We start from the raw sequence: 13,113 nt of genomic DNA on the forward strand, positions 1-13,113 counted from the left end.
AACAATTGTTTCCCCTGCTACCAATGTGAAGGAAACCATAAGAGGCCAATTAGTTGGAGGACCATGCCAGCTAGAAGTTATCTCCATAGTTGGTATGCCTGGATTAGGAAAAACGACCTTGGCCAGAAGTTTTATGAATGATCAGTCAATTGTCTCCCATTTCAATTTCCGAGGTGAGTGTCGTGTTTCTCAGGTATACACACGTAAAGACTTGCTACTTTCCATTTTGAGTGATGCTACTCATGAGCCTATTGATCTTAGTAAAGATGGTGAAAGTGAATTAGCTGCTAGACTAAAACAAACATTAACGAGAAGAAGATATCTTCTGATTATTGACGATGTGTGGGAGAAAGATGCATGGGATGATCTAAGATTATGCTTTCCTGATGATTATAACGACAGTAGAATCATTCTGACCACCAGACTGTGGGAAGTTGCTCTTTACGCTAAACGTTTCACTGATCCCCATGATCTACGTTTGTTTAATAATGACGAAAGTTGGTGGTTGTTTTAGTGGCTGGTCTCCTCGCAAGGATGGATAAGGAAGAAAAATGTTGGAAGCAAATGGAAGTAAGTTTAGGAATTAGGTGCACAAATCCAGGGTGGCACAAAGGATTTAGTACAACTAAGTTACTACAATTTACCTTATAAGCTGAAATCATGCCTTTTATATTTCGGAGCATTTTTAGAGGATAAGGAAATTTTAGTCTCAAAACTAACAAGGTTATGGATTGCCGAGGATTTCATTGAAGATGATGACGACAAGGATTTGGAGGACATTGCAGAAGCTTACTTCAAGGATCTTATCAGAAGAAACTTGGTCATTGTTACTAAGAAGAGATCCATTGGAAAGATCTAGGCATGTCGTGAAGCGCATCATGCTCGTATGCTCGGTCGATTTTATTCAGGGAGGTCAGTGAGAATAGATTTTCTGTCATGAAAAATGCATCAGACATATTTGGTAGCTTCAATTTTCTTAGGGTATTGGATTCGGAGTTTGTTATTGTGGATTCTTTCCCGACAGAACTTAGAAATCTAAGGTACTTTGCTGTTCGAACTGCTAAGAATTCTATCCCATCATCTATAAACAATCTTCGGAATCTAGAAACATTTCAAGTCAAAGGAATGAAGGACCAGAAACTTTCTGGAAGTTGGATCAGTTGAGTCATGTACACATTGATATAGCTATGTTCGAAAATGCAATGAAATTCCTTGACAAAGGCCCCTCAAAATTGGAAAATTTGGCAACGCTTTCCTCGCCATATTTTTCTAGTGCAGAAGATATGGAGAGGAAAGTGAGCAAAACACCCAATCTTCAAATGTTAAGATGTATATTTGACAAATCATGGGGTCGTGGAAAGAACAGACGTCGATTCCCTGTCTTAGACTCTTTAACACAACTTGAAACACTAAAGGTGCTCTTCTTCAGTATTCCGAAAATGATTCCGACTGGATTAAACTTCCCATTGAGTCTTAAGAAGTTGTCATTGTGCAATTTTCCTCTGGAACTTGCTGGAATTTTGACCATTGCACAACTTCCCACCCTTTATGTACCTAAACTGCAACAAGTTGATTTTGAAAGGAATGAAGGGAGAGTGAGAGATGATGAGTTCCCTCAGCTCAAATTCTTGAAACTTGAAAATCTCAATCTCTCGAAATGGAGAGCATCTGATGAAGCCTTTTCTCGCCTGGAGCGTTGGTTTTGCATAGATGTTCCCTCCTCAGACCCCACTTATGGATTACAGTGGGTTTGTTGTTGTTGTATCTAGCAGTAGAATAATGAATGTGTATGCAAGCTTGCAACCTTCAATTCATTTCCAGTCCGACTCACAGGTACAATCTTAAGCTAATGATGCTATTTTTTTCACCCATGGGCCATGATATAACTTCCGTTGGTTCACTAGCTCATATATAATTTAGCTTAGTACCTTAGTTGTCTGTCTTTGAAAACTATTTGAAGTAAAATTTCTTTATACATTCAGTAAAATGTTTGTCTTAATGGTCCGAAGTGTGCCCCAGAAATGAATTGATGTTAGCATCTTGAAGCAATAAATTCTTGCTGATGATGGCAATAAAGATGATCTCTTTTGATATTGATCGATTTTGATAGACATCATCTTTTTATTTTTAGTTTTTTTGAATGACTTTATCTGTTGGTTAAATAAATTTTTGGTGCTGCTGCAGCAAATATTGGATTGTTGTGAGGTGCCAGTTGCTGCTATTGGTCGTTGGACCGATGATTGGTGTTGTAGCATTTCTGCTTTGTTGTGCTGTTTTGTACTCCATTTGTACATCTATCCCCTGTTGGCATTCTGTAGTCTTATAGATTTTCTCAAATTGATGGTTTCTATTTTCATTTTAATGCTTGTATTAATATGATTTTGATTTGTATCTCATGGTATGTCATGACTTCTTTGTACACAAAATATGGTGTTCTTTCCCTTATAACGTTTTGGATCGCTACGGAGTTTTTGATTTGACTTGAATCTCAAGATATTTTTATTAATATATGTATTTGTTGGGTTTAAATATAAATGCACTTCCTCTGGCTCTGTTCACCATAAAAATAAATAACAATTGAATTTATACGTGGTTTTAAGGATACGTGATCTAACTTGACACAAAGCGATAGATTGAACTATAAGTAAAGCGAAAAATAATAAAGTAAATTCATATCGTGTGACTTGAACAGTTATAGGAAATAGACCTCACTCCAAACTGAATAGGATCCAAATAATGTCAGATACAGAAGAACAGTAGCTTGCAGAAAGAAAATAATATTATAATATTTTTGGGATGCGTGTTACCCTGTTCATTACAAAGAATCAGACCCCCTTTATATAGTAGGGGAGTCCTACTGTAAGTACAATTCTATAAAAGGTAAGAAATATCGTGATTTGCTAATTAGTCGGTCTCTTGTTGATACGTGCCGAGATTCCCGCCGTAATATCCGATCAGTTGCGGATACTTCGGCCTTTTGTTATTGGGCCCGATAATGTTTTCTCGAGCTTGTTCGGAATCAGGATCAATTCTAGAGTCACGGGCTCGAAGATCTTGGAGATGTATGTTCTGACTTCGTTCTTTGTTTCGATGAAACCTGGGGTCGATCATCAATCCATCACGTTTCAGTTCTGATCCGTCATGCAATAGATGAGCCCGGTTTAGGCTGTATACAGATAGTCCCCTCGTTTTTCAGAGTGTAAACGATGAGAAACGATATGAGCCCTTGATTCTGATTTTGATACTTCGCTTCAAAAATGACAAAAATAGACGAAACGTCTCGTCAGTCACATCTTAATGGCATTAAATGTCCGCCAGTCGCTGGTCGGCCGCTACAGACTTTGAACCGTCATCTGAGTACTATATATACTCGATCCTTCATCCATTCAAACTTTACATTTAAACCTCTTCTACTCTTGTTCTTTAAAAAGTCTTTGCATTCTCTAACACTTGTACCTGATTTCTTGAGGTATTTGCAAGAATCTTCGCTTGTCTTCATTCCAAAACATTAGCGTAACCTTTTGACTTCCTCTTCTTCATATCTATTCAGAAAAATGGCGACTTTCTAAGACAGCTCCACAAAAAGAAACTGCCTCTTCATGACGGCTGGCCGGCGAGGAAACAACGGCGGAACCTCACCCTGAAGTGTTTGTTCCTGGTGGGTGTTCGACTGGTGCTAATTTCAAGGTTGAAAAGACTTCCTCGGTACTGGGTCGATGCGAACCGGTCTCGAGATATATATGCTCGATCACCGACGGTCTCCTCTCTAAGGTCAAAGGGGATTGCAACTAGATCGATAAACATGTGGTGGTGCCCACGCCTGAGGAAGCGATTACCACCCATGTGGAGGATTTTTTAAGTGCTTACACTTATCCCTTCACGTTGGGCCCCTTGGACTCGGTCATCATCGCCTTCTAGAGGATAGTAATTCTCCTCCTCTTCTTTGTAAACAAAATCGAAGGGTGTCCCTTCACCCTCGACCATCTTTTGTGCCTGTACAGTCCCCAACTCTATCGAGGGGGATTAATAAAGCTTGCCCACCGAGCCAGTAAGACCCCCTTCTCGAGTATAGATGAGGATCGGGACCGAGGCTGGTTGGGACGATTCTTTCGGGCGAAGACCTCGGATTTAATCACGGCCGAGGACATGCTATTTCCCAAGAAATGGAACATGAAACGTAAGCATAACTTTGCCTTAAAGATTTCGTTTATTGTTTTTTCTTTTTCCTCCCTTCTTATCGACATTTTGTGGTGCAACTGTTGCTCGAATGCCCAATGCAGTTCCTCGACTCAAGGGGTGGGTCGAGGACCTGGTGTCACAGAAACTCTATTCCGAGCGTGCGTGGCGTGAACTGTTAAAGGGTCGGTGGGAGACCCGTTCCCATGGTAAGTTTCCTTTTCCGATTTAATAATATTTGATTTTTTCCTCCTACCGTTGAGTTCTTATTAGTTCTGTTTTCTTTTGCAGGTCTTCCCAAGGATGTTGCTATGAGGCCTCCATCCGATGACGAGGATGTGCCTCTTAAGTCCCTTGCTCCGAGGCAGGGTGATGAGAAGAAAAGGAAGAGGGCCTCGAGTTCGCCAAGATCGGAAAAGAAGAAAACAAAAATAAATCTGGTGCGTAAACCTAAGGGTAGCACTAGTGCTCGGGCGCCAATCTTCGGACTCACTCTACTGGCTCAGGGATGAGCCAGAAGAATAAGAAGAGAGCTCTGAACTGGTGGTCCGTGTGCTGCCAAGGCTTGAGGTATGAGGGGCCCCCGAACCGGTGAGAGCTGAAACTGAATTACCTACTCGGGGAGGTCGATGAGGGAGCTTTATCCAAAGCTTAAGACCCAGAAGGAGGCGAGGTTGCTTTGCCTCGAGATAGGGAGGCCGATAACGAGATCGTAGCCGGTTCTTCCCGAACAGTGGATAGTGCTCCGAAAGGCATACCCGAAGTGATAGACCTCTCTGGTTCGCCATTATTTACTAAGTCTATGATCGCCGAAGCTCAAGAGCTGAAAGAACGACCCAACGAAGAGCCACAAGGGGCGGTAGACTCCTTTCAAAACTTCTTTTATGGCGTAGACTCTACCGCTACGGAGGACATCACTGGGTTGGGTGATATACTAGTGCCGAAGAAGATTCCATCATGGGGGACAAGTTGACCTGCCTCGATCCCGAAACTAGTCCACCGGTTCCCAACCCCAAGTTTGAATCCTCACCGGAAGGGGTCAATAGTTATGTCTATTTCGGAGGATGTCCGGGTTCTTTCTGCCCCCGTGGGGGTGGCTAGTTACCTTCGGTGCTTGGTGACCGAGGAGGATCAGGCCAAGATGAACGAGGTGGAAGTGCCTTGTTTATTAAATGAAGCCCAACAGGCATTAAATCGGGTAACCTCAAATACCTCCTAATAATTTCTAGTGTGTACTTAGATTATTTTGTAGATGATCGTAACTCCACCTTCTGTGTTTGTAGGCTTCGGTACTCCACCATGAAATGTTCCTCTGATACCAGGAAGAACTGAACTAGTACAAGGCCGAGATCCGAGGGCTCACTGAGAAAAGAGATGCTAACAAACTTCTCAGTGAGGAAAGAGAAGGGGAGGCTAAGGGCCTCCGGGCTGAGTTAGAGGTGGCTCGAAAAGAGCATTTCGACCTGGCTGAGCAGGTAAGAACAAATTTTGAATTTAGTGACGACGAATTGGTCACGGTAACTAATAGTCCAAACCCGCAGGTCCAGCAGAAGATCGCTAAGATCAGACAACTTTGGGAAGAGGTAGATGCGGTAAAGGCTGAGGCCGAAGAATGGAAAAAGAACATGTACCGCCTGGCCTCAGAAAAGGAGACCACCCAAGCCCAACTGACTTCGGCTAAAGTCCAACTCCAAGGTATAAAGGAGAAGTCCTTGGTTCATGCCAAGGAGATGAAGGAGCTCCAGTCCCAGTTGAATTTAGCTATTTCTGATCGAGAACATCTGGCCACGGAGCTCGAAGCGGCCAAGTCGGAGGCCAAAGTAGTTAAGGCCAATGCTAATAAGATGGTGTCCGTTTATAAGGCCCATGCCGAGGCTGCTTAGGTTCGAGCAAAAGACATCAACAAGCATGCTAAATGGCAATCTCTAAGAAAGGCCCTCGAAGAAATCCATGCCCACGGTTTCGACCTATCAGCTGAGATTGAGAACGCCAAAGAGCTCGAAGCTGAGGCTAAAAGGTTGGCTTATCCCGAGGATGATAATGACTCCGAGGGTTTAAGCGAGTCTGAAGGTGGGGAAGATCACGAGGGTAAAAACCCTTCCCCCGATGAGGACCAGGACACTTAGGCCTTTAGATGTTTTTGTTTTTTGTTTTTTGCATTTTTGTTGAGGCCATTCGGCCTTTGTAAAAAATTTCATCGAGCTATTTGGCCCTTGTAAAAAGAATTTTGTATAAATATATAAGGCTTTCTTTCCCTTTCACGTCTTTCGAATTTTTTCCTTTGCTTTATTATTTATATTCACAAAGATCGAAATGCCTTAGCACGAAATAATTAGGTTATGTTCGAAGATTCAAGCAAACCTTGCCTTTACATTATTCTATTTTAAGGCATTTTGGGGGTTCGGTGTTACCGGAAACTTCCTCCCAAAGTAAGTAGTTGAGATTATAGTTTGCCGAGGGTAGCCTTTAGAACCGGTTATGAAAATTTTCTTTTCAAAGGCCTTGTTTTTATTACGGGTCTCGAACGTCTCCGAGCCGTGTTAATATGGCCGTAGCCTTTTAGTTCGGGTGTCGCCCAGTGGGCTTGCTTTTCCGAGTTATCCAGGCTTGCCTGAGTTAACAGTCCCCGAGTGGGGATGGTCGTGGCCTTTAAAATTCGGGGTTGCCTAATAGGTCTTATGCCCCCGAGGTCTAATAGCTTGGACCGTTCGAGTTTGTTTTCGGACGACAATCCCCGAGTGAAAGAGTAATTGTTCGATATCAGGTTAAAGCGCCCCTTGGGCTCATTACCTTTAGGGGATAGGAAGCAGGGAATTCCTTAAGAAATGTAAATAAGAAATTTTTAAAAGATAAGATGATTGTAAGGAAGAAACTTCTTTTTATTCTTGTGTAAAACAGTCATACATCCGTACATGCTTTATGCTAAGGATCGATCAATCTATGCGGGCACAATTCGTTTGATCGTTTGTCCCTTACAATAAATCCTACCTATCGAGACCTTTCCATTACAAAGTAATTTCCTTGCTAAGGTCGATATCTGAGGGTAAGGCCCCCCAGTATTCGAAATTGATCATAGAGAGAAGCTTCGGATACTGTTAATGTGACCTTCGACACCGATACATGATCGGTCTTTGATTCTAAGTTATTACGAACCATTGTTGCCTCATTAAAAACCTTGTTGGAAAACCCATTTGGGACAAAACCGGTTCAAGGGAAAAAGAGTGTAACGCGTGCTTTCAGACCTAAAACTTTGTACTGCTCATTGTCTGTCACCTGCAAATGTTAGTCTGAAATATAAACGAAAGAAAATGAATGGGGTCGTATCTCAGCAGTAATATCATTTTAGGTGAGTTATATTCCAATTGCTTGGTAGTTGTTCACCGTTCATCGTTCCGAGATTCTAGGATTCTTTTTCGGTGATTTCGATGATATGATACGGTCCTTCCCAGTTCGGTCCCAACTTTCCCTAGCTCGGGTTTCATGTGCTCAGTGCGACTTTTCTTAGCACTAAGTCCCCAACATTGAAGTATCAACGGTTGGCCCTTCTATTGTAATATCTCTCGATCCATTGCTTTTGGGCGGCCAACCGGACAAGAGCGATTTCGTGCCTTTCATCCAACAGTTCTAAGCTCGTATTCATTACCTCGCCATTTGATTCCTTTGTTGTATATCGGAATCTGATACTTGGCTCTCCGACTTCGACCGGTATTAGAGCTTCGGCGTCGTAAACCAAAGAGAATGGGGGTGGCCCCGGTACTAGAATTTGAGGTCGTACGGTATGCCCATAGGATTTCGGGTAGGATTTCCCTCCACTTTCCTTTGGCGTCGGTTAACCTCTTTTTGAGGTTTTGGAGTATGGTTTTGTTGGTCGATTCGGCTTGTATGTTCCCACTAGAGTGATAAGGTGTCGACAAGATCCATTTGATCTTATGATCATCGAGAAACTTTTTCACTTTGTTGCCGATAAATTGTTTCCCATTGTCACATACGATTTCGGATGACATTCCGAACCGACATATGATGTGGTCCCAAATGAAGTCAATGACTTCCTTCTCCCTTACCTTCTCGTACGCTTGTTCTTCAACCCACATAGAAAAGTATATAGTTATAAATAATATAAATTGAGCCTTACCGGGTGCCCATGGAAGAGGCCCAACAATGTCCATTCCCCACTTCATGAACGGCCATGGTGATAAAATCGAGTGGAGAAGCTCCCCAGGTTGATGGATCATCGGAGTGTGGCTTTGGCATTCATCACATTTTTGAACGAACTACTTTGCGTCTTTTTCCATGTCGATCCAATAATAACCTATTTTTCGAACCAGCGATTTGGCACCCGAATGATTTCCACAGGTACCTTCGTTGATTTCCCTCAAAACATACTCTGTATCGCCCGGCCCTAGACATATTGCAAGTGTTCCATCAAATGTTCTTCTTAAAAAGGTTCCGTCTTCGGACATGCTAAATCGGGCCGCCTTTATACGCAGGGCCCTCGACTCTTTTGGATCCGAGGGCAGTTTACCAGATCTGAGATGTTCTACGTACTTATTCCTCCAGTCCCAAGTTAGGCTCGTCGAGTTGATCTCGGTGTGGCCTTCTTCCACAACTGATCTCATAAGTTATACGACTTCTCCCGAGTTGAACTGGTCATCTTCGATCGATGACCCCAAGTTAGCGAGGGCATCGGCCTCGCTGTTTTGATCCTGAGGTACATGTTGTAAAGTCCATTCTTTGATCTGATGTAATGTCACCTGTAATTTGTCCAAGTATCTTTGCATTTGTTCCTCTCTGACCTCGAATGTTCCATTGACTTGGTTTACCACAAGGAGGGAGTCGCACTTGGCTTTGATCACTTCTACCCCCATGCTCTTGGCTAGTTCAAGGCCTGCAATCATGGCCTCATATTCGGCCTCGTTGTTAGTCAATTTCACAGTCTTAATAAATTGTCTAATTATATTACATGTTGGTGGCTTTAATACGATGCCAAGTTCGAATCCTTTTGCGTTTGAGGCGCCGTCCGAGAAGAGGGTCCATATTCCCAATGAAGTTCCTGAGTTAATCAACAACTCTCTTTCGACCTCGAGTATTAGGGCCAATGTAAAGTCGGCCACAAAGTCTACCAAAATTTGAGACTTAATCTCGGTCTGAGGTCGATACTCAATATCATATCCACTTATTTATATGGCCCATTTGGCGAGTCGGCCCGAGAGTTCAGGCTTTTGCATAACGTTACTCAATGGGTAAGTAGTTACGACACATATGGGATGGCATTGGAAGTACGGTTTTATCTTCCTAGAGGCAATTAACAAAGCGAGCGCAAATTTTCCAGGTGAGGGTACCTAGTTTCGGACTCGCCTAAACTAATATAGTAAATTGGAAATTACGTACCTTGCTCTTCTCGAACTAGGACTCCACTTATCGCTATCTCCGCGACCGCCAAGTACAAGTACAGTGGTTTATCCGCCTTCGGTGTGTGAAGCAGGGGCGGGCTCGATAAATACCTTTTGAGTTCCTACAAAGCTTGCTGGCATTCCGAGGTCCACGAAAAGTAGTTCTTCTTCTTCAACAGTGCACAGAATTGATGGCTTTTGTCAAATGACCTCGAAATAAATCGCCCCAGGGTGGCTATTCGCCCAATTAACCTTTGTACAACCTTTACGTTGTCCACGACCATGATATCTTCGATGGCTTTGATCTTGTAAAGATTGATCTCGATTCCCCGATTGGATACCATAAATCCGAGGAACTTACCCGACCCTACTCCAAATGCACATTTTTCTAGGTTCAGCTTTATGTTGTGTTTCTTTAGTATACTGAATGTTTCCTGCAAATGTCTTAAATTGTCCTCTACTCACAGGGACTTAACTAACATGTTGTCAATGTAAACTTCCATTGATTTTTCTATTTGTTTCTTGAACATCCGATTTACTAAGCGTTGGTATGTAGCACCAGCATTTTTTAATCCAAACAGAATTACATTATAACAGTATGTTCCATACTTAGTGATGAAGGAAGTTTTTTTCCTGATCACCCGGGTCCATCCGTATTTGGTTGTACCCAGAATAGGCGTCGAGAAAATTGAGGGTCTCATGGCCGGCCGTGGCATCGATCATACGGTGATGTTGGGCAAAGGAAAAGAGTCTTTGGGGCATGCTTTATTCAAATCTTTATAGTCTATACATATTCTTAATTTATTCCCTTTTTAGGGACTACCACTACGTTTGCTAACCAATCCGAGTATTTGACCTCCCGAATATACCCTATTTTAAGAAGTTTAGATACCTCATCTCTTATGAAAGCATGATTGATTTCGGACTGGGGTCTCCTCTTTTGTTTAACCGGATGAAACTTCGTGTCCAAGCTCATCTTGTGAGTGGTTATCTCCGGTGGGATACCTATCATATCAATGTGGTACCAAGCGAAACAATCTTCGTTAGTTATAAGAAATTGAATGAGCTTTACCCTGAGCTCAGAGTTTAGCCCCGTGCCCAGGTATACCTTTCGATCGGGCAAGTTTTCTTGCAATATGACTTGTTCCAGTTTCTCGACCGTCAATTTAGTGGCATCGAAATCATCGGGGGCTATAAAAGATCTAGGAATCCCATAATCATCACCCTCGACTTCCCCTTATTTGTCCGAATCTTCCGAAGATGGTATCAGTGATTGCTATTTTGCCCCATTTTGACCACCTGGTTTGGGCCCTTCGATGTTGAAACTGTAGATGCTGGTGTCACCTATTCAACTGCAAACATTTCTTTTGCAGCCGGCTGTTCCCTGTAGACTATTTTAACTCGGTCGAGTGTTGGGAATTTCAATGCTTGGTGCAGCGTTGAAGGCACCACCCTCATGTTGTGGATCCATGGCCTTCCCAATAGAGCGTTATATCTCATGTCCCCTTTGATCACATAAAATTTGGTTTTCTAGATTGTCCCGGCGGTGTTTTACTGGTAATGTTATTTCGCCTTTAGTGGTCTCACATAGAACTCGAACTGCAGGCACGACTTGGTCTTGCAAACTGAGCTGTTCCACGACCCTTGATCAAATGATGTTGGCTGAACTATGGATCAATTAACACACGTTTAACCCGAATTTTATTTACGAGTACATATATTACCAGTGCATCATTGTGGGGTTGCACGATCCCTTCCGCACCTTCATTGTTGAAAGATAAAGTTCCTTCCGGTATGTAGTCCCGATTTCATTGCGTTTCAACATCGGCCCCTGTGGGATATCAACTCCTTCAATGATCATGTTAATGATGTGTTGAGGTTCTTCTTCTTCTGCCTGTTTGTTAGAATTGATGGTAGCTATAATCTCATGTTTTAGTCGATTATTACATTCTAATTTACTGCACTTTAGTTGAGTTTGAGCTTTAATCGCTAGTATTTTGTACTAATTGTGTGTTTTATGCCTTGTAGGAGTGATTTCGAGCTATGTAGATGTTATGGAATGAATTCAAGTGATTTGGAGCTTTGAAGTATGATTAAAAGCCCAAGGAATTAAGTCGGGATCGTGTTCGGGGATAAACGGATGATAGTGGAACGAAACAAAGAATATATTGTGCAGTGTCTAGTAAAATGTACATAACATTTCGCTCGCAACTCCGTTTGAGCTCCACAATATATTGTTGGAAATCTAATTCAAAGGGTTACAACTTTCGTGTTTTAAGTGGTTTCAAATTCCCAACATAATAGGGTGAAACGTGGATGGCAAGTGCGCGGTCGTGCACTGACCGCGCATATGGGGCAAAACAGTGTGAAAAGTGCGCGGCCAAGTGCGCGGGCACACTTCCAAGTGCGCGGCCGAGCATGTCTAACTCCGAAAAAGTGTCCTTTCTCGTGTAGGAGAAGGTTTATTTGTTTGGGTCCGACCCTACTTGGTATATATACCTAGAAAAAGGTATTTAGAGGACTTTTGACATAATATAAACCTAAGGAAGCTAAGGAAAAGAGGGAGAAGCAAGAGCACACAGATTTCACCATTCATCCTCACTCAAGATAAGGGTTTGGATGTTTTATGTTTTCCTTTGACTTAAACTTAATTGTGATGAATTTCTCCATATCCATAGAATAATTCTTCCTTAGATCATATTGATCATATTGGATAGCAATCTAACTACAAACTACAATAATATTGTTTAACTCCAATCCTTGTGGATACAATATTTTCTATATTATATTCGACTAGCGAGCATAATTTTGTGTTGTATTTTTAGCTCGTCAAATTTTGGCGTCGTTGCCGTGGATTGGCAATCAATTGTGTTTGAAATAGTTTGTAGTGCTAATTCAGGAATTATGTTTTAGTTTTTTTTCCTTTTCTATTTTATTTTCTTTATTAGTTAACTTATTTTCAAGAATTATTTTGTAGTTCCTAATAAGTTGGAGAAGATACTGTAGATATTGAACTCTAAATGTTGTGAAGATGGAGTGCTACCAGCCTTAGAAAATGGTTAAAGAGTTAGCAGCTGAATATTATCAGCGGTCTGTTATGTGTTTTAAATGTGGTGGAAATCATCTATGGGTTGACTGTCAAGTAGGTATGTATTCCTTCAATGATTCGTCTTTTGAACAGTCTCACTCTGTTTCTAGTCCGTACAGGTATGAGGATTCATATGGGCACAATCTTGACTTTGGTTGGGGTGAATACCCTTATTATAACTGGAATAGAAGTGAAGTGAGACAACCATCTCAAGAGGAGAATGGTAGCTTGGAAGAGCTTGTGTATAAGTTCATAAATAAGCCGATAGAGAGATTTACACAAGATGATGAATCCATAAACAACTAACAATGCCAGAAAGTCAAATAATAAGTGGACTTTCAGGACGCTCATTGCGTTGTGATGGTGAATATATGGAGGAGATACCCTGTGAGAATGAGCCTACCCAAGAGGATGAATATCCACAAAGAGAGCTTTTCACTGTTCAAGATGACTCTGATT

At 42.0% G+C, this 13,113-nt stretch overlaps 1 protein-coding gene and 1 long non-coding RNA gene across 2 annotated transcripts; both read left to right on the plus strand.

The window, feature by feature from the left end:
- The first annotated feature begins 872 nt into the window (after window positions 1–872).
- On the plus strand, window positions 873–2,488 carry LOC138908924 (uncharacterized). The gene is made up of 2 exons (XR_011415338.1): window positions 873–1,833; window positions 2,185–2,488. It is a non-coding gene; the product is annotated as an uncharacterized lncRNA (long non-coding RNA).
- Window positions 2,489–4,267: 1,779 nt separating this feature from the next.
- Window positions 4,268–6,059, plus strand: LOC138909435 (uncharacterized). Its single transcript, XM_070200635.1, has 3 exons — window positions 4,268–4,385; window positions 4,468–4,616; window positions 5,514–6,059. Exons 1-3 carry the CDS (start codon window positions 4,268–4,270, stop codon window positions 6,057–6,059), a joined length of 813 nt encoding a protein of 270 aa, XP_070056736.1.
- The last annotated feature ends 7,054 nt before the right edge of the window (window positions 6,060–13,113 follow it).

The sequence above is a fragment of the Nicotiana tomentosiformis genome, chromosome 4 (genome assembly GCF_000390325.3).
Source record: "Nicotiana tomentosiformis chromosome 4, ASM39032v3, whole genome shotgun sequence".
Taxonomy (NCBI): Eukaryota; Viridiplantae; Streptophyta; class Magnoliopsida; order Solanales; family Solanaceae; genus Nicotiana; species Nicotiana tomentosiformis.